General features: G+C 42.7%; 1 protein-coding gene across 1 annotated transcript in view; it reads right to left on the reverse strand.

Annotated features, from left to right (window-relative positions):
* The window catches only part of Lama3 (laminin subunit alpha 3), a 243,587-nt gene that overhangs the window by 164,740 nt on the left and 56,654 nt on the right, over positions 1–22,193 (reverse strand). The window contains exons 3-8 of the mRNA XM_023720392.1: positions 15,403–15,520; positions 14,612–14,730; positions 11,675–11,863; positions 9,222–9,313; positions 2,796–2,911; positions 1,827–1,945 (exon numbers count right to left, since the gene is read on the reverse strand). Of these exons, the coding sequence (XP_023576160.1) occupies positions 1,827–1,945; positions 2,796–2,911; positions 9,222–9,313; positions 11,675–11,863; positions 14,612–14,730; positions 15,403–15,520 (753 nt within the window). The remainder of the gene's footprint in view (positions 1–1,826; positions 1,946–2,795; positions 2,912–9,221; positions 9,314–11,674; positions 11,864–14,611; positions 14,731–15,402; positions 15,521–22,193) is intronic.

The following is a 22,193-nucleotide window of genomic DNA, read 5'->3' on the forward strand; positions in this document are numbered from 1 at the left end:
TTCCCCTCCCTAAATACAAAGTTTTGTTTCCGTTTTATCCTTTTAAAATCTCTTTCCCTTTTCCTTCCTTTACCCATCTCTTCACTCTAGCTCTTCTTTCCTTGTGAACAATTTCTTCCCATTTCACAGTATCTGTTTTACGCTTTGGGCCTTATTTACTCTTTCAGTTTCTCACACCGGGGAGACAATATGACATTTATACAGTGAGTCACATGTTCAGTGAAAGAAAGAACTGTCTTTCCACACGCCGAAGACTAAAATTAGACCCATGCTTACCATCATGCACTAAACAAACATAAAAGTTGACTGAAGACCTAAATATTAAAACAGCGACTCTAAATCTGCTGGAATAGAGAACAGGCAGAACTCTTGAAGACAGAAGTTAGGAAAAGACTCCATGAACAGAACCCTACCTGCACAGTAAATACTACAAAGAATCAATCACTGGTATCTCATCCTATAAATAAGCTTTTGAATCACAAAAGAAATCACTAACAGAACAAAAAGACAACACACAGAGTGTGAAAAAAAAATTAGCTAGCTATCCTTCAGACAAAGGATTCAATATAGAAAAAACTGAAAAAAGCCTTTTTAAATAACTGCCATCCTGGTGACTCTGTAGGTACCAGGGATTGAACTTGGGACCTTGCACTTGCCAGCCAGGCGCTTATACTGCTGAGCTATCTCCCCAGCCCCCTACCACACCATCTTAATGTGCATTTCTCTGATGAGTAAGGATATTAAGCATTTCTTGTTGGCCATTTACATACCTAATTTTATGCAGTGGTTGTTTAAATCTTTTGAATACTCCATGGAGTTATTTTTGTTGTTACAACTGAGGTCTGAGAGTTCTTTCTATATCTTGGATGCAATCATTCATCAGATTATGTTTTTGAGTATCTCCTTCCTGCATGCAGTTTCCCCCTTCATTTTCTTAATATGATCTTTCCTGAGCAGATCTTTTTAATTTTAATGAAGCTTAATTGTTCATTTTTTATGGATTCAGCTGTACATGGCCTAAGAAAGCTTCCTCATTCTCTGAAGCAAAAGGATATTTTTCTGTATTTTTTTCTAAAGCTTTACAGTTTTAGTATTACTTGTGACTCCTGATTCATATCAATTCAATTTTTAAGAATTTGAGCAAGGGTGAAAGTGTACCCCTTTTCACAGAAAATCCATGTTTTTTCCAGGAAGATTTGTTGAAAGCTTTCCCTTTGTCATTTGTTTTGGTACTTTTACCAAAAATCAAATACCCACAGAAGTGTGGGTCCATCCTCCACCCCTATTCTGTTACTTTATGCCAACATCTCATTGTGTTGGATTACTCCAGCCTTATCGTTAATCAAACTGCAGAGGCTCCCTTCTAGTTTGCTAGGATTCCAGGGGATCCAGCTGCCCTGCAAGTGACTAACAAGTGCTTCACACTTGGTATCGGTGGCAGGCGTCACCATTAACCCATCATGACGCACTTCCTCAATGTGCCTAGACTCAGAATCTGCCTGAAAGCAGGATTTGAGGTCCTGGTTTGTCCCTCCCTCCTTGGAGTTTGTCCCCCACAAGCTGGATAGTAGCCAGGAGCTCTCCTCGCTATTTAGGCAAAGACTGGCATGGAACACACACTCAAAGGTGTTCAGATCATCATGCCTCTGTCCACTTGCCTTACGATCCCTAAATTGATAAGGATTTTTGTGGCTGAATGTGGAGGAATGGTCTCAGAAAAGACTTAATTGCATCGATTCTCTTGCCAACACTTTGAGAGCAGGGCTTGCGGAACGCTCCTGATGTCCTGTCCTGACCCATCCACTTTCCTTTGGCTTGTGCCTCACCTGACAATTGATGCAGACCCCTCCGCCTGCACGGATGCCTTGGAGATTTGTGCTCTGACGGTGGAATTCCACATCTGGATCGTAGTAACAGTCTGTGGCATGGCCATTGCAATTGCAGGCTGCAAAAAAGCATTCTGCATCAACACTCCACCATTCCTATGAGATGCTCAGCCAAGTCCCAGATGGAATTACTGCTCATTGAGCTATAATAAAGTCCTTTCTGGAATACCAGGGACTCCCTTACAGAAGAACTTTAGGGGCTTGTACACGAAGACAGGTAGAGAACATTACGCAACTTACAATTCTTTCCCCTTGATATTAAATGAGAATAGTTCCCTTTATTTTGGAAAGATAGGCAATTATAACCAATTAAGATGTACCAGAACGCCAGTTAGACTTTATGTGCAAGGATTATTACTAGCACTTGTATAATTTCTACTAACAATAACTGAGCTCCTCATATACAGTGAAAAGTGTTTTACACACATCATCACACTTAATCTGTGCAGCAATTCTCAAAAGTAAGCGACATTATCCCTATAACTCAAAGCGAAAAACTGGGGCTCCAGGCGGGTAGTAACTCCCTTGGAGTTAGTAACTCCTAGTCTCTAAATACTGGCTTGAAGAACAAGAATAGAGATGCTGGGAAATTTATTTCAGTATATTGTTGTAACAATTCTATTTTATTATGAGTGCTTGTTTTGTTTTTTAACTGTGTCTCATTTATAAATCCAACTTTATGAGAGCTAAGTATGTATAGGGGAAATATGGCATATACAAGATTGGGCACCTCTCTTGGTTCTAGGGGGCCTGCGAACCTACCCCAAGGATAACGGAGTGCAGTATCAGACCTGAGTGATAAAGCTGACCTGCTCCAGCCTCTTCACAGGCTTGCAGAGATGCGGCATCACTCTCAGGTAAAGAGGAGAGAAGCCAATACCAGGGTCTCACTCCTGCCCCAGCACCCACCTTCACACTCATTGTTCTCCTGCATCGTTGCAGGTCGCCAGCGCTTCTGATTGAACCCCGCACAGCAGGTATTGCATGTATCCCCACAGGTGTGGTGCTGGCATTTACACCGGAACCTGGGTGTGTGAGCAAAGTACATTGCAGTTATTAGAAAGTTTTGGTTAAGATCTGTTCCTGTGTTCCGGAGTGACACATGAGTGCATTCTAAGGGTCATCCATGCAACATCCATGGAGTGGTCATGATAACAAAGCATGTTGTGTATTTCATTCCAAGCCCCCTTCTCCTGCTTCTTATCTGTTTTACTGATGGTGAAACTAAACTGCAGAGGTAATAAGACACTTGCCAGAAGTCAAGCAGGGATGGATGGGGAACCAGAGTTCAAGCGTAAGTTTGACACTACAGCCTCCACTCTTCTTCTCTGCCACATTATATTATAAGAGCTGAGGCAACAAGCAAGCAGTGGCTCTCAGGTTCCTGGGTGCACTCAGGATCACAGCTTTAGTGGTATCTGGAGTAGTCCTTAGTAGGCTTCTCCTGCCCTACTCTAAATCTACAGTGCGCACAGAGATTTACTAGCCAAGCCACAGCTACCAGAAGGGTCTCAGGGCACCCTGCTCTATCACAGGGCCAAAAGCTGAGCTCACTTGGCAAGGCTAGGGTGTAAAGATCTGAAAGTCTCACATTTGTCTTAAGATTTGTCTGCGTTAAAATGATACGGCTGTAGCTTTGGTATTGGGTTAGAACTCCAAGCTTTGAGTTTTCCATTCAACGGTGCTGCAGGAGGATTCTAAACAGTTGTTTACAAAGTTCCTGTCAGGGCCAGTGAGATTCCCTCAGCTCCCCTTCAAGGACAGTGACACTGGCATGCAGGCAGTCACACTCCCAAGGGCAGGTGTCAGCTCCCTCCCTGCTCATCTGCCACTTGTAGGACATGGACAGAATTTAGCTGGCAGCACACAGCTGCTGGAGTCCAAATGACCTCTGTCAGAGAGGCCTTCGGCTCACTGCCAACAAAATACTCTGCCTATGCAGGCTGAGTGAGTCCTTAGGGATTGTTGCTTCAAAAGAAGACAGTTCATCAACCCTCACGGAGAAACCAAAATTTAACACAGCATCAAAAAAGGAAAAAAAGAGGGCCAGGGAGATGGCTCAGTGGAATAAGCGCTTCCCTGGCAAGCGCAAGGCCCCCAGTTCAATCCCCAGTTCTGCAAAAAAAAAAAAAAAAAAAAAGGAAAAAAGAGTTGAATAACTTTCCGATTCATTGTCAATCTGAAGTCATTGCTTTCAGTCCAGGCTACAGGTTATTTAGAAAATTTGTCCTTGTGTCTGCTATAACAGTTCTGTTAAACACATCATTCAGTAGAGAAAACTTTTCAATAATGTTCTCTCTGCCCAATCCCCAGGGAAAATTCATATCTAGTCCCAATGCCTACAATCTCTTTCTCCCAAGTAGCTTATTAGTTTTTAGATTCTAATCATAGTGAAATGTAAAAGCAAGTGAAATATAAAAACTACATTAACACAGCACTTGCCTGGCAAGCACAAGGTCCTGAGTTCGATTTTTGATACCTCCCTCCCCAGAAAATCTCCACTGAGATTGTGTCTTACTTAGTCCCAATGACTGTCATCAAGAAGAGGAAAAACAGTAACTGCTGGTGAAGATGTAGGGCAATGGCACTTTCTACACTGCTGGTGGGAATGTGAACTATTACAGCGTTGGTGGAAATCAGCATGAAGTTCCTCAAGAAACAAACAGAAGACTTAGCCCTTGGTTCAGCTGTACTACTCCGCTCTAGCCTCTTATTCTAGACTCTAAGTGTACATCTGAAGCAATAAAAGTCAGCATTCTACAGGGACACCTGCATGCCCACATTCACTGTAGCTCAATCTCAACAACAAAGGTATGGAACTGGGCTAGATAACACTCAATAGATGAATGGATAAAGAAGCTGCAGTGAATGTACAAAATGGCATATGATTCAACCAGAGAAAGAATGAAACTGTTACTGTCAAGAAAATAGAAGGATCTGGAAGCTATCATGTTGGGCAAAATAAGTCAGATCAGAAAGAGAGAATTACACATGCTCCCTGGTATGTGAAATCTAAAAAAGGTGACAAGGAAGCAGGAGTGAGATTATTCCTAGACAAGAGGAAAGAAAGAAGAGGGAGGGGAGGGGAAAGGGCAGACAATGGGGAGAATGGATACCAGCCAAATATACACATTGAACCGCCCAACATGTGAAACTAACATGGAGAGGGAGGGCGCGGGAGGACACGGGGAGCTGGAAATGCCCAAGCTCTGTTATATGTGGGTACAGTGTGCCAAAACAAGATCCATTCATCTGTACAAGCAATATAAAGATTAGTGAAAGAAAATAAAACAAGAATAAAGCCAAGCAGCTTTCCCTTTTTGGTTGGCAGCTGGGAAACTCAGCACTGAATGTCTGATCGTCTCTCCACGCATCAAGGTCAGTACGGTACACACGCTTGGTCTTCTGCCTGCTTAGCAGATTAAGGATTATCCAGCCCTGGCTCCCTCCACTGAGTCATTGGGCCCCCTGAAGCATGCTGTAAGGCCTTTTTCTTGTTCCTGGGTGTAGATGTCACCAGCATGTTCAAGGTCAGTGTGCAGGACTGGAAAAAGACGAGTAGACAAGGGAGGGCTAAGTAGTGGTGCTGGAGCGGGCTGGCACACTGAGGCCCCATCAAGGCACAGGGGGCCAGGCGGACACTGCTCACATGTGCTGGGAGACCTTAAAGACCCAGGACAAAAGTCATCCAGGTCTGCCATGGCCCACAGGGTCCCCTTCTAAGGGGAAGCCAAGTCCCTCTCTAGTGGCATCCCTTCTTGTCCCACACAGAACCATTTTGTTTCTCCTCTTTCGCCAACTCAGGGTTTTATGCTTTAGTATCCAAGAGCTCCACCCACCAGGAGGATTCATGGCGAAGGGAGAACAGCCAAGAACAAGCAAGCCCTTGCTGATTACATGTCAGTGGGAGCCGCCCCCCAATTTCCAAGAAGGGGTGGCAACATTTGGGCCTGTCGCTGATCAGGGAGAAGGGGAGCTGGACAAAGCACACCATACAAGCTGGCCATGGCTACTCTGCCAGAACACAAAGTTGGCCAAAAGCTGCACAAACCTGAGTCTGACTACATCTGTGGTAAATGCCTCTTATTCTAGACTCTAAGTAAAATTTTGAAAGAAAACTATTACTATATGTAGCATCCAGTAATTTCCACCCTTACAAGTGTCCACCTTGGTTAGTAACACAAATGCACAGTTTCTAAGCACATGACATTTGGGATCTATGCATCTCATTCTTTGCAAAGTATACTTGAGCTAAAAAATAAAAAAGGGCCACACTCAAGCTCCCAGTCACAGTAGCTGAAAGATGGAAGTAACCCAGGTGCCCAACTATGGATGGATGAAGGTAGAAAAGGGGTCCTATACAGATAATGAAATATTATTGAGCTATAGAAGGGGAGAAAACTGATCTGCTCAGATGGATCTTGTAGACACTGTGCTAAGTGAGCCACGCCAGTTGGGGATGGGGACTCAGTGTGCCAGCCCACTCCAGCACCACTACTTAGCTCTCTCTTGTCTACCAAAAGGCAGACACTGGAGGTTCCCACTTCGCTGATGTATCTCACACCATCACATTAATATCAACAAGAAGAGGCACGGTGCTGGCTGGAACCTGGCAGGTATGAATGGATAGTTGTTAAATTGGAATGGACTTGCACTTTTGCAAGATGCAAAGACTTCTGGAGTTTGCTTTTACAACACTCGTGAATGTACTCAACACTACTTAAGACTGGTTAAAATGGAAAATTAGGTGAGGTACTCTTTACTACCATCTCAAAAAGGATTTGAAAATCTACAGCCCTCACATCCCATTAAACCCAGGATAATTAAATACATTTTATTTGTCTTCCCAAATTTAATCAACTATTAATGGCTGGTCTGGCCATATCAGGTAAGTCACAAAAGGAGGCTTGAATTCTAGGACTGGCCCTATACACATCGGCCCATCGTGAGAAGGAACAGTGACCTTCATCATAAGCCGATGAGGTGGAAAAAGCTGACTGGTGAGTCATCTGACTACACAGCCAAATTAGAGGTACAGTGGCCTAGGAAGAGCAGAAAAGGAAAAGGAACAGCATAAAGATGACAACAGAGCTCTGCCTGGTCTGCCCAGAAGCCTCATTCTAGTGAAATCCAATCATTATCAGACTTCAGGAACCAATGCCATCAAACTCTGGGTGGGTGTGGCTTGTGTGTTCAGGATATCTACATAACTTCTTTACACAAAGGCAATATGCAGTATATCAACTATGCAACTGTCCTACTGGGCTCCATCGTTTTCATCTTTTTTCACTTTAATATAAAAAAATTCAAAACTCATGACTACTCTATATTTACTCTGGGTATCACCCCCTCATTAAGTGCTTTGCACATGGGTACTTTTAACATTCCCCAAAAGTATCTAAATTAAATAGTTTTACTTCCCTGCTTAATTCTTTTAGCTCACTGGAGTACAATTTGAACTGGAGAAAAGCATTAGTCAAACATTTGCACATGCCAGTTGCTGCCATGCTGTCTCTCAGGTAGATGACTGTTCAAAAAGAAGGGGGTGGTGAATGAAGGCAGGAGACAGGAAAAGGAATGTTGTAGGACTGTCCTGCTTCAAGGTTGTATATGGTGAGGTTTCTGGACTTATGTGTAAACATAAGAATTATATAATTATACCTATTTTAAAAATATATTTTAACTTTTTAAATGTTTTTTCATCATATTCTGTAGGGACTTAAAGTTCAACATATCAATACTTGATGAAAAATACCTGTTCCATGTTATGCCTAAGATGTTTGATATTCAGACAGATAGTGAGGTTAAGCTTAACAGCCTAGGTTGTATGGTAATAACAATAAGCTTGTCTTCTGGATGGTTAACAACCTAAGTTTGCAGACCAAAGTTAGAGAAAAAGGAGGGCTGCAAGGAAAGCCAACATTTTGGCCCTAGCCTTCCAAGGTCAATTAAGACTCAAGACATATGAGAACTTGTACTATAACATCATGTAACTCAGTAGTGTCCCAAATTTTCTGATCAAGATTATGGGGCCAAAAAGGAAAGTGACTGATGATGTAGAGTGTACCTAAGGAGAGTCACATGGAGAGAGGACATTCTCTCAGGCTTTCACGGAGAGCACATTGGCTAAGCAATGGCCATGACGCATCCACATGGCTGACACTGACAAAGGAGCTACAATCTGAGGTACAGGATCTCAAGATAAATCCTGAGGGGATTTCACTGACCTTATCAGACCCAAAAACTACAACTCTTGTTGCATAGGTCTTGCTTTATCTTGGTCTCAATCATCCAGCAGAAAAGTACAAAAACGAAGTATAAGAAGTAAAGCCATGGTGTTTTGTTGATCTGGAGGGGACTCAGGTCAACAATTTCTGACATTGCCAGTCAAGTGGAATGCCCAATACTATTATGGACTACTGGACTCTTTTAGAATATTTTTCTGAGTTAACACACCTATAATATTCAAATGACAGAACTAAACAAAAAGGGGATACAGATGAATGTCCATTTTGTATCTGTGTATTCAAAATGGTTAGGATAGATAGTTACATTCTCTTAATGAATAGAGGTATTTGTTGTAATAGTGTTTGTAAATAGGATATCATGTCTGTGTCTTGTACAGCAAATAACCACTAGGAAGAATGTATGCAATGTGTTAATTATTGAAACTGTCATACCAATTTGATTTGAAACTGTCTCATTGTTATTTGCTTCTCAATAAAATTATGGAAAAAAAGTAGAAATTTCAAAACTGAAAAAAAAATTTGCAAACACCATGTTTACAAAGATGATTTTAAAACAGATTTTCATTGTTGATTTCTTTGTGCAGGTAGAACTTAACCAGGGCTGAAATTCACTTGACTAGATCATCTTGTTTTAAGTGGTGGTCATTCAAGGTATTTTGTTTGCATGAGAATATGTTCATGGTGGGTCAGACACAAGGCATGCTCTTATCATCTGTGCCTATTCCATTTTCAGGGAGAAAACATCAAACATAGCAGAACCCACAACCAAGTAAATGCAAAATCAAATTGTAAAAGAAAAATGATTAATGGCTGCCTGAGGCATCCGCTTTGGTTAGGAGTGGTGGCTGTATCCCATATCATCCATGGAGTACCGTGATTGATTAGTCATGTCTGCCATGGTCCACTGTGGATCTGCCAAAGGAAGTGGAGGGCTACAGGAGAAGACAGGTGCACATACCACTTTTGTTGACCCTGAAGCATTCCTATTGAGGCCAGGAGACTAGGAATATTTAATGAGCTGCAAACATCCCCTGAAATAATTGTATTGATTCATCACAAGAGTGGAAAACTCACGCAGCGCACATACCGTTGCTGGGAATTGTTTGCGTTGCACTCCTCCGCGTGGCCATTGCAGAAGCACCAGCCTCCGACAGTGATACCCTTCACGCTGTAGAAGTACTACACAACGAAAAGCAGGACAGGTCAGGGTTACTCAACTGCAGGGCAATCATCTCTCACCCATCTTTAAGCCACATCAGCATTGACTGGGCTTCTCTTCTATCCTGTGTTCTTGGACCAATTCTCCTGCTGGATGCAACACAACAAGTAGCCTTAGGTAAAGCCTGTCTTACAAAATAAATGCACTCTTCAGTCAAACTTACTTTAAAGAACTTCTGAAATTGTCCATTTCTAAAAAGTTGCTTTAAATGCACAGAGGAAAATTACTCTCAGAAAGAATCATACCCGGGGACTGGGGTGATAGCTCAGTAGAATAAGTGCTTGCCTGGCAAGTGCAAGGGCCTGAGTTCAATCCCTGGTACCACAAAAAGAAATCTGTACTGAAAACTGTGTCCCTACTACATATAACCGATCATCCTAGGCTGCAAGAAGGAAAAGAACATTTATAAAGATGAACAACCACCTGTTGGCAGTTGTTGAAAATTTCTAGTTTAGGATCAAAAGGACAAGGTTAGGGGCTTAAGCTCCAAGAAGGGGAGCCGGAGCCAGTTTTTGGCTATGCAAATATGCACAACCCACCTCAATGCCAAGGCTCTTCTGCAGTGTGTTGGAGGCCTCTCCACGAGCAACAACAGGTGGTCCCTGCTGCTGGCCCCTCTCCTTCCCAGACTTGGCCATAGACGCACATGGTGGGGGGGAATGTAGTGTGGAACAATCCTTCCCATTGAGGCATGCTGCAGGTGAGCTTGCCTGTCAGCAGGAAGTCTTTGAGTTCACAAGGACAAGAGGGTTTCTGTATTTGTCTTGTTGAGTGTAATCATCTTAAGAGGCCCTATTCATTTGAGGTTGGGGTTCCCTAATTAAACACTTTTCAAGTGTTGAAGCTTCCTGGCCACACCTAGCATGGTCTCCAACCCATTAACACCCTTTCTGGTAGCACTGCACAAAGCCAGGGTCACCAGTGCTTTTGGTGACAAGTTCACACCCAGAGGCTATGCTGACAGCCACACAAGTTTCTCTTTCCATGTGTGCTCAGGATTCGGCAGAGACAGAAGCACTGGGTCAGTAGCATACAGGGTTGTATGATGGGACAGCTGGCACTGTGCTCCCCTTCTGTTAGAGAAGCAGCATAGGTTGGAGGGTTCAGGATTATAAAAGGGACGCTCTCCTAAATGGAAGGTCTATGGCCACCTAAGTGGAAAGGCAGACAATGTAGACAAGGATACAGATCTTGTAACACTCAAAAAGGAAATGTATGGGGTGGTGGGCAGCAGCAAGCTAGAAAGCAGCTGCAGTTGACCAGCAATCCCAACTCTCTCTTATAAATATTTATCTTTGGCTCCAACTCCATCCCCATCTACATGGTGGTTCAGAGAGAACCAAGAGGGCAGCAAATAAGGAACACAGATCACCTGTACCCAAAACACCTGGCCTTTCTGCAAAATACTCAAAACAAAATGCAACCCCTTCTACTCTCTCCCCAGCTTTTTGCTATTGCTTGCATGAGAAACCAAGTCTAAAAGGTACATTGGGGATCTTCAATTCACCCCTCCAGGATGGGCCTGCCTTTTGTCCTGAAGCTGAACTCCCTGGGCTACAATCAGAGCTCTCTGACTCCCTGGCTTCCTGTTGGAGTTGGCCAACAAGAGACACCTTCAGTGGATCAGAGGGTTTGAGAAGAGTGACAGCTGGGGACTTGTCCTGCAGCGCCCCCTATGGCCAGGAGGTGGAGCTGCTGTCCTGACACCTGAGGGTGAGAGCATTCAGGGTGGGCCCTGAGCACTGCGGGGGAGCGTCAGAGCCCACTGGTATCTACCTTCTCCTCCATGTCAGCTGGGTTACATTACTCAGCCTCCTACACTTCCATGGACTATAATACAAGCCACTTCTCACCTCAGGAGATGGCCGCTATGGTCAGGAGCAAGTAGCTCTTCGCTATGCTCTCTGTTCCTACAACCACAGACCTGAGGTCCTCCAGGAGAGGAAGAGCCTGCTCCCTTGAGTAACTACATGTTGTTGGTTTCCCCTACTGACCCACCCTGGACTGTAACATGAGAAATAAGCAAACTTTTATTTTACTAGGCCTCTGGAATGTGGGGACTGTTGATGGCAGTGGCAGTGAGCTGTGCAGGCAAACACCAGGCTGACTATAAGCTTTTGTCTTTCATCCTTGAATACAGTAATTTTTCTTCAAACATCCAGACTCCTAATTACACCTACTATTTCAGACAAGAAGAAACGCTCATGCCTGTACCATGAATGGCTGTAAAGGTTACTCAAAAGGGTTCGAAGCAATTAATTGATAATCAAAAATGAACAAGACAAATTCTGCTAATGAGGCGCTTGTAGAACACCACTCACCCGCCGAGTGACACTTGGATCTTTCATGTCATTGGAGGTGTAATGGCCGAGCAAGGTGTTGGTTCGGAGAAAGCGCAGGCGGATGTTCGTTGCCTGGATAAACTCCCCCAGAGTGTCTGAGAAAGTAAGGTTTTTTGAATCTGGACGGGGTCTTGCACCTGGACGATGGTTGACCAAGGACACCAGAATCTAAAATGACCACACACATGAAGGGGCAAGGAGAGTCTTTTCATTCAAACTGAGCAGCAAGTACGTGACAGTGACACACCCCAGAGCACTGGGCTGCCTTGAGCCGTCTGCTGTGGGCACGCCGTCTCAGAGCCTGGTCATATGCAGAGACACCGCAGCTGGTTGCATCTTCCACCCCCTTCCTGGTTCCAAGCTCTGACAATAGTTCTGGGCACCTGGACTCCTGACACTGCCATTTCTGTTGTTGTTGTTTGTGTGTTTTTCCATTTTTCAGCCATTTTACTTTTTTCATTTGTACATGTTTGTAGTACATAATGAGTATAATTATGGCCTAGAATTGGTGCATGTACATAACACATCATAATTCTTTTTGTCTCTATTTTTGTTTTCACCCCCTACCCCTCTGTCCCTCCCTCTACCTTCCAACTCCTATCATCTCCTCTTTTGGAAAAGTTCTATTTTCACCACTCTACCCCCTTCCATTCTTTGCTTTATTTGCATCCCCTTCCTACTCTTCCATCTCTTATTCTTCCATCCATTTGAAAAAGATTTCCCTCCTTCCTATCTTCTAATTCATATTCTGTCTCTCTCTGTCTCTCTCTCTCTCTGTCTCTCTCTCTCTCTCTCTCTCTCTCTCTCTCTCTCTCTCTCTCTCTCTCTCTCTCTCTCTCTCTCTCTCTCTCTCTCTCTCTCTCTCTCTCTCTTTCTCTCTCCCCATCCCTTGCTAAGTTTCTCTATGCCATAGCTAAGCTTGGATGCCTGATTCATGTTTCAGAAGCTTAATTGGTCTGTATTGTGGTCTCAAGTTGCTTCCCTTTACTCACAAAAACCTTAAGTTTATCCTTCCTTATGACAGAATAGTACTTCACTGTATACAAATACCAACTTCACTTCACTGGATATAGGCTGTCTCCACGAATTAGCTACTATAAATTTGTGCTGCTATTGACATGGGCGTGCGTGTGCCGCCATAATAGAATGACTTTAACTCTGATCTCCTGATGGGTTAAGCACCCCTAAAACTTAGGGCTCTCAGAAATTTTCAGATTCTGATTCAGATATTCAGATTAGGGATCCTCAGACATGAAAAGACTGCAGAGGTTGTAAAATCTGAATGTGAAATTCTGAACTCCTGCCGGTCTGGAACCCATCAGTAGGTGACACTCACCCTGTAATATCTCGGATAATTTATTGTTTCTCTGGGTTTTTTCCCTTTTCTTTTCATCACCAGTTCATGTTTACAGTGTGTAATTTTTCATTCCTTGTGGGGAATTGGTACGTGTGCTTGATGCTGTACATTTCAATTCATTTTCTATCCCCCAGCCATCCTTCTGTTTTGTTTTACTCCATTTTGTTTTTTGAGACTAGGTCCTGCTCTGCAGTTGAAGCTATGTTTGAGCTCACTATGCAGCCCAAGCTGGCCTCAAACTCACAGCAATCTTCCTGCCTCAGCCTCCTGAGTGCTGTGGTCACAGATCTGTGCCCCCACACTTGGTTTGTTTTGTTTTTAGAGATTGGGTCTTGTTCTGTAGTTCAGGCTCTCCTTGAGCTCACTGTGTAGTCCAGGCTGGCCTCGAACTTAGGGCGATCCTCCTGCCTCACCTTCCACCTATTGACTCCCTTCTTTATTATTTTCTGGTGCATGTTGGAAATATGTAATGTTTATATTCCTCGTGATTTGCTGCACATATGTAACACATCATAGTTCCTTTCTTCACCCCCCTTCTCCTCCCTCCATCTCTTGATCGCTTTCCCCTTTTAGAAAGCTCTACCTTCTGGCTTTTCACGATCTACTGTTCTGCTTTGTTCACATTCTAGGTTTTTCATCAGAGAAACCATGCTGGATTAAGCATGTGTGCATGAGATTGATTTCATTTAGCATTCCAGTCCCAAGGTGCATCCATTTTCCTACCAAAGACTCAAGCTTATTCTTCTTTGTAGCACAGGAGTACTCTAGCGAGTGTAAGTGCTACATCTTCCTTATCCCCTGATCTGCTGAGGTTGTTTCCAAAATCAAACCATCATGCATTATGCTGCTTCAAACATGGGCACGTGCATATTCCTGAAATGATAGCTTTCACTCTTTCAGGAAGCTACCAGAGGGGGAAGAGCTGGGTCAAGTGGAATTTCTACTTCTAAGCTGGGCTTTTTTTTCAGCCTCCACACTGACGCCCATAGCAGCTGTACTAGCTTCCATTCCCACCAGCAGTGCAGAAGAGCTCCTTTTCCCCCACATCCTCGCCAGCATGGGTCATTATTTGATTTCTTGCTGATAGCCATTCTTCTGGAGTAAGATGGTATCTCTGCTGCTTTAAATTGCATAACCCTTTGTTCTATCAACATTTTGTGGGCTGCTACATTATGAAATACTGGAGATATAAAGTTAAAATCTATAAATAGGAAACAACTGTGCCAAGAGGCACCAAGAAGCAAAGCTGAAGCAACCTAAAACTTCAAATGAAGGTGAAAAATTAACCAAAATAACCCTGATACCTATCCAAAATCTAGGTTTTATTTCAAAGCTTAAACTAATCAAGTCCAAGTCTCAACAACGCAAAACATAAAGTGCTCGTGAATTGCTGGACAACACTGGACATAGAGGCTCTGGGGGACCCATTCAGTCCCAAGCACGGTGCATCTACAGTATACTAGGTCTCCCTGAAAGGATCGTGCGCACTTCTATGAACAATTTGGCATTCCTCTGGCCCTTTCTGAGTCTCACTTCTCACAGCTCCCAGATCCACTTACCTCTCCATTTTCTAAAGGCAAGAGGCGGGAATAGTGTGTAACACAGCGCACATCATTGTCCCTGATGATAGCTCGATTTGGCTGCTTCCCAAACACAGTCAGGCAGTCATCAGGAGACACTAGGAAGAAAATATTCCAGTATTAAAAAATAAAATATATTCATTTTTGTAAACCTCTTAAGCAGCTTTAAGAAAAGACATGAATAGAGAAAGGATAGAGAAGTCTTTTAGACTTTCAGACAAAGACGTATGTACGTGTTTAGTCCACAAAAGACAACATCAAGCCATGTAAAGCTCCTTGTCCTTCAAGGGCAATTTTGGAGATGTGGCACTAACACCTTATCTTGCTTTGCAAACTGAGCCTCCAAGGAGTTTTCAAGAAAAATTCGATATTCTTTTAAGTAAAATTATTTTCTTCCCTTAAGCCATGTCCCTATTGCAAGAAGGGACACACAAGTCCCTTGATTGACTCAGGGCCCAGGGAAACTGACATTCTTCATTAGTGTAGAAGAGGGTCAGATAATGAACAGTCCATTGTCCATGAAGATTCCACATAAAAAATGAAAGTGCTCATTACGGCAGCCTAGTAATAAATACCCCAAATAATGGCAAAAACTGTTTTGAAAGGAGCTACCCCCTCAGCTCTGCATGTGGTTTCCTAGGAATGGGTACACACATGCTTGAGAAATGGCAGTGGTCTGGGGACAATTTAGGAGGTGAGGAGACTGACACACTGACAAACTAATGTTCTATCAAATCCATAGTCTTAATCTGGCAGACAAGATTACTTACAAGAAAAATATTGCCATGGAGAGTAGGTGCTTCCGAAGTCTACAGACCTTTCCAAGGCCCAAAGTCCTGGGCGAGGAGAATTTGCAAATATAATTACAATATAGGCCACCTGGAAGACCTGAGACAGCAAAATAGACACAATTAGGAAGTTGCACATCTGCCCACAGCTTCAAGCATGTCTGTAGGATGCGGATCCCAAGGCAACATGCACAGCCATGATCAAGTCCCAAGTTCAAACCTTTACTTCTTTCTTTCAAATTTATTTTATTTTATTAGGACATGTTTGTAAGTCTTGCAGTTTACAGTGACTGTGGGAGTGGTCACATGTACATATTAGAGCTTGTTTCTTTCTTTGAATCCTCTTCCTTTTCCCTCTCCCCTTCGTCTGGTTCTCCTACCCCCTTTTGCATACTTGTTGACATTATTTGTCTCAGCCCATGTTAGGGCACATAGGGCTGACATTAATCGGGATGATTAGGCTCCCATCAATGCAGGTCTTTATTCCTCTCCTCTCCCCTTCCCCTCCTCCTCACCCTTCACCCTTGTTCCCTTGAGCCATGTCCCTATTACAAGAGACCCATTTCCTTGTTCCTTTCTACCTAGCCTCTTTTTCTTTTTTTTGGCGGAACCGGAGATTGAACTCAGATCCTTGCGTTTGCCAGTCAAGCGCTTATCCTACTGAGCCATCTCCCCAGCCCATCTACCTAGCCTTTATCCTTGTCTTTGTTTGGTCTTTGCCTCACTCAAATGAGACACCACATGGTATCTTGTGTGTCTGGTTTATTTCACTCAACATATTTTCCAGGTGCATCCACTTTTTTTTTTTTTTACTCATTTTAGTGAGAAAAAAAAGATAAAACAGCAACGAAACAGTTTCAAAACAGATTAATAGGACAGTTACAAGAATTAATACATTGCATATTGTTGTCTTTGTAGTATTCAGAGGACAAGATGTAGACATGAAATCTTGTCTGAACACTATTAGTACAAATATCCACTTTCTTATAAATGTGTCTTTCTTCATAGCCAAGTCATAGTCCATTATACATAGATACCACAGTTTTTTTATCGAGTTGTCTGCTGATGAGTATACGGGCTGCTTTCAGGATTTAGCTATTAAAAGTTGTGCCTCTCTAAACATTGGTATGCTTGAATTGCTATAGTGGGCTGATTTTAGCTCTTTGGGGAAGACACCCAGCAGGGGTTGGCTGGGTGACATGGGATTTCTGTTCTTTCAGAAAGCTCCACACAGGTTTCCACCATGGTGTACTAGTTTGCTTTCCCATCAACAGGAAGGAAGGTTCCTTTTTCACCATGTTCTTGTCAGTGTTTGTTACTGTTTGTCCTAGTGGTTTCCATTCTTTCCACATTTGATCTCAGCCCAAAGCCTGAAAAGCAATTTGCCATTCTTTCCAAAGTAAGATGGACTTTTGGTGTTGTTTTAATTTGCATTTCCCTAATAGCCAGAAATTTTTTAAAAATATATTTGCTAACCATTTGTGTTTCTTTCTCTGTGAAATGTCTGCTCATTTCTCTTACCCATTTTTTGACTGGGTCTTTAGTGTTATGAGGTTTAATTTTTTTTAATTTTTTGTATATATTTTAGATTATAGTCCCCTGTCTGAGGAGTAGCTGGCAAAAAAAATTTTTTTCTCATTCCATAGGTTGTCTCTTCACTCTACTGATTGATTATTTTGCTATACAGAAGTTTTTTAGTCTGTTATAATCCCAGGTGCTGATTCCTACTATTTCTTGTGTGATTCAGGTGGTTTTGAAAATCCTTTCCTACATCTATGTCTTCAAGTGTTTTACCTATTTTGTTTCCCAGTAAGTTTAATGTTTCTTTTTTAAAGTTTAGTTTTTTCATCCATTTTATTTTAATTTAGTATATGGTGAGAGATAAGGGTCCCATTTTATTCTTCTGCATACAATTAACCAGTTTTCCCAGCACCACTTGATAAATAGTCTATCTTTCCTCTGACATATGCTTTTCATCTCTCTGACAAAGATCAAACAGTTGAACGTGTCTGGGGAGGTTCCTTTATCCTCAGCTCTGTTCCACTGATCCACATGTCTGTTGTAGCTTCAGTGCCACACCATTTGTATACTATTGCTTTGTAATACGCCTTGTAGTCAAGTATTTCTATGCCTCCTGCTTTAATTTTATCCTCTAAAATTACTTCTGCTATTCTGGGAATTACTTTTGCTATCCTGAGCCAGGTAGACCCTTATTTCTACCTGCCTATTGGACATCTCCACCAAGCTTATCATATTCAAAACCCAACCCATCATCTTCTTTCTCCACCAAATGTAAATGTTGATCACCATCTTTGATACATCTTGACCAATATTCTCTTAAATTTTAACCAGGCTCTACAGCATCTTCAAGTCTGCACATCAGAAACAACAGCAACAGTGCAGAAGCAAGACCTAAACAGCCACTGGTGGGGTGGCAGGGCTTCCCACCCAGCCCATCTCCACTGGCCCCTCTTTCCCTGACTGCTGTCTTTATTATTAATTTGCTTGCTCACCCCATCACTCTTTTGCACAAAGTCAGGAGGACACAAAGTAAACAGCTGACATGAGGCTTGGCTTCTGCTTCCTTCACCTTCCCCTCCTGAAATCCAAAGTTCTCCCACTGTGGGTCCCAGGGCTCCTTGCAGTTTATCCCTACCCACTTTCCTTGAAAATTATCTAGCTTGAATTTTGAGCCCTGTAGTTATACCTCCCTGCCCTCTACATCCACAGGTTCCTATCTATAAATTCAGTCACACAAAGATCAAAAATATTGAAGGAAAACAATCTGTATTGATTATCAACAGTCATTCTTGGGGCCAAGGAGATGGCTCAGTGGAATAAGCGCTTCCCTGGCAAGCACAAGGGCCTGAGTTCAAATCCCGGTTCCACAAAATAAATAAATAAATAAAATAAAATAAAATAAAAACAGTCATTCTTCCTGTCTCTATCCACCAAACAAGAGATAAGAGCTATTTACGTAGTATTTATGTTGTATTTTACTTTATAAATCATCTAGATGTAATGTAAAGCACACAAGCAGATGTGCATAGGTTAAACCATGCATATCCTACACCATTTTATAACAGAACTGGAGCATCTTCGGAGATCAGATAATGTAAATGTCCCAGACTCCAAACCAGAAGCCAAATCTCTAGGACAATAGTCCTCTAAGCTTTTGGTCTCAGAATTCCTTTATACTTTTAAAAGTGATGGAGGCCACCCCAAAATTATATGTATATGAATACTACCTGCTAATATGGACCATATAAGAAATTCAAGTTGAGAAAATTTTAAATTCTATACTAGTCATTCACTTAAAATAATAAATCCAAGGCTGGATGTGGTGGTGCACACCTGTGATCCCAGCACTCAGGATGCTGAGGCAGGAGGATCACTGGGAGTTCAAAACCAGCCTGCGCTACATAGTGAAAGCCAAAAAATATAAAATAAAATAATAAACCCATTACACAGTAACATAAATACCATGTTTATGAAAAATAGGTACATTTTCTGAAAAAAATATTAGTGAGAGTAATGTCACCGCTTTACATTTTTATAAATCTCTTTAATGCATATCTTGATGACAGCTGTGTTCTCCTAACTATCTGCTTCTCCATTCATGCTGCTGTGATACACAGTTTTGGTTGACGTATTTGGAGAGCTGGCCTCATGTCGCTCTGTGACAGAGAAAAGGAGGACACCAAGACCAGTGGGTCTTCACCTCCTAGAAGGTCTTGGGGACCGCTCAAGCTTCCGCACACACTGTCAGAAGAATTCCCCTTGCTCACAGCAATTTGCCTTTGGCTCTGAAAGCCCTTTGCTTATTTCTCTAATGAAGGACTGTCACTTCAGTTACTGAAAACTCTAGAATTCCAGCCTGTTCTGTCCCAGTCAAGCACCAGTTGGTTTAACAAATACGCTTACCTTGCATTTAAATCAACATTTCAGATTGTACGCTAACCCTGAGGGTGCGTCGGGAGGTCCTACCCATGAAGAAAGCTGATTAGGACTTACAACATACACCAAAAACCATAACTGTAGGTACCATGATTTCTCAAAGACCCAAGCCACATTACAACCACGGAAGTCCAAGGACTCCTGCTTGGAACAAATATTCATTCCCTAAAATTGTTTGTAGGGGCTGGGGAGCTGGCTCAGTGGAATAAGCACTTCTCTGGCAAGCGCAAGGGCCTGAGTTCAATCCCCAGTTCCGCCAAAAAATAAAATAAAATAAAATTGTTTGTATCTCTCTCAGCTCCCATCACAATATCACTTTTAGGTATGTAAATAAAATAAACTACAAATAAAACATTTTTGGGGGAACTACCCGCTCGGGCCCCCCTCCTGTCCTTCTCTTGGATAGGAGCTTTCTTTCTCTCAATAAATATATTCTGCTCATAACCTCCGTTTGTTCCTAAAATTCATTCTTCAGTTTTAGAGAACACGAACTCGTGCAGGTCAGGTCGGAAGATCGTTTTTCCCTATGTCATTTGGAGGTTCCCTATATGTTTCGGAGGTCACCCACCCAAGATCAGTTTTTCTCCCTGTATCATTTTGGAGGCCCCAGAGAGATCACTGGACAGAGACTCAAAGAGAAAAATGCCTGTCATCTCTCGAGGGCCTTTAGATAAAACCTCTAAAATATATATATCTGACTGCCAGTCAACAACTATGACCCATTTCAGCGTGAAGAAGCCAGAGCGGTCATCACCCATATTTCCCTAATGGCAGTTCAGGTTACTTCTTCAGAGGGGGGAATGTTATAGGTAGCCAAATTAGATAAAAATATTAATAGGCAGTCAGACAGGGCCAGGCCCTTAAAACAGCACAAAAGACAAGCTACCTTGCAACTGTGGGAGGGGTGGATGCTCCTGCTGTGAGCCAGACCTAAAGGCCAAACAAATGCTAAAAGAGTAGCACCTGGGATTGATATTCTAAATAGATATCCATCACCTGGAAAGACCCAAGTGAGTCACGAGCCCAACCCCCAACAGGAAAAGACCCTGTCCCATATTCATGCCCGCTTGCTACGTGACTCACTTTCCCATTTGATACTGGATTTAATCAGTTTTACCTGAGCAATGGTGCTTGTAATCCCATTGGTTGGCCATAGTTTTGTCCCACCTCATGTCCACCTAAGTGAGTTCCCACTCTCTCTACCTTAGCCCCATATGGTTTTACACTATAAAAGTCCCTGGAAGAGACAGCTTTCTGGGGAACTACCCGCTCGGGCCCCCCTCCTGTCCCTCTCTTGGAGAGGAGCTTTCTTTCTCTCAGTAAATATATTCTGCTCATTAAAAAAAAAATTAATACAAGAATTATCCTAAGCAACCTTTACTTTTTCTCCCAACTCCCACAATTACAGCATCCTCTAAAAATCTAACAGATAATGACATATTGATGATTGCATTCCAGGTAATGCAATGAGCATTTCACAAACTTTCATTTAGGCCTCAGAATAATAAAAAGTGGTACTCTATTGACCCCACCTTACAATGTGGTTTAGAGAGCATAAGTGATGAGCCGACATCTTGCAGCTCTAAAACTCCTGAGCCAGGGCCTGAAAGATAGCTCAGCAGTCTAAAGCACCTGCCTTAGGCAAGCTTAGGCAAAGAGAAGGGACCGTGGTTCAATCCCTGGCACCACATGCAGCACCACCTGCAGGGTGGGCTGAACCAGCCACAATCAATCAATCAATCAATCAATCAATCTCCTGAGCCAATAGGTATTCTATTCACTGGCATTAGCTATGCCACAGGACCCCATAGGGACTTAATATTTAACCTGTTGAATTCTGGGGGAAATAAATCCAAAAAGTCCCAAGCAGCATTATTTCCAAGTGTGCTAAAATTGTGTTTTAGGGAGTCCAGGGAAGTCAAGTTGTAACACATCATGATGGCAGTGGAGAGCACTGGTTTTCCAGAGTTCTACTTTCTGGAACTGGAAGGCAAACAGCAGCTTGGTGCCCCAGAAGTAGCCCCTGGATTGCTTCCTCTCATTCCTAGGAAATGTGTACCCTCAAGCACTGCACTGATTAAAATCCCACCCCCAGCTGCATGAAGTGCGCCCCATGGGCTAAATCCATGGGCCTGTCACCTGGGCCTGATTTAATAAATCTACCCAATCCGCCTTCCTGCACCAACCAGGCTGGACATCCCTTGTAAACGCTTCCCTCCCATTTCGCCTTGGGAACCTGTCTCCGAGGTTCTCCCATCTGTCTGCTCTGACACTGGCAGGTTACACTTGTTTCTGATTCTATTGGCAATGATGAGCTCTAGGTTTTAGGCATATATGAACTCTAGGTTCACAGCTCCAGGCGTGTCGCTCTAGGCTTTAGCCTGCCTTGTACTTGAATTAGAACTTGTCCCAGTGCTCCAGCTTGGCAGCAAATCCCCTGTGAGATTTACACATTCAAAAACATCTCTGTGGCCGAAGAATGTTCATAGCCTTGTTCTGGCATATTAAACCAACACACAGTGATTTATTCTCTGCTGCTTAATAATTTAAAATGATATGGCTTCTAAATGACTCCTATTAAACTTTTCTTACTATCAGTAATGTATGTTTACTCTTTAGCCTTTAAATAAACTTCAAAGTGCACACGGTTGATGCTTAGGATTCAGTGATACGGAGGAGGAGGGCTCTTTATGAGACTAGATGGCGGCGGCCTTTGGAGTCACCATCAGTAGAAAAGCAAAGTTGTGTATTTGTAAAGAAACAAGGAAAGAAAGGACTAAATCATAATCTTCTCGGCTTTTGTAACAAGCTAAAGA

The sequence above is a fragment of the Octodon degus genome, unplaced genomic scaffold (genome assembly GCF_000260255.1).
Source record: "Octodon degus isolate 3935 unplaced genomic scaffold, OctDeg1.0 scaffold00075, whole genome shotgun sequence".
Classification (NCBI taxonomy): Eukaryota; Metazoa; Chordata; class Mammalia; order Rodentia; family Octodontidae; genus Octodon; species Octodon degus.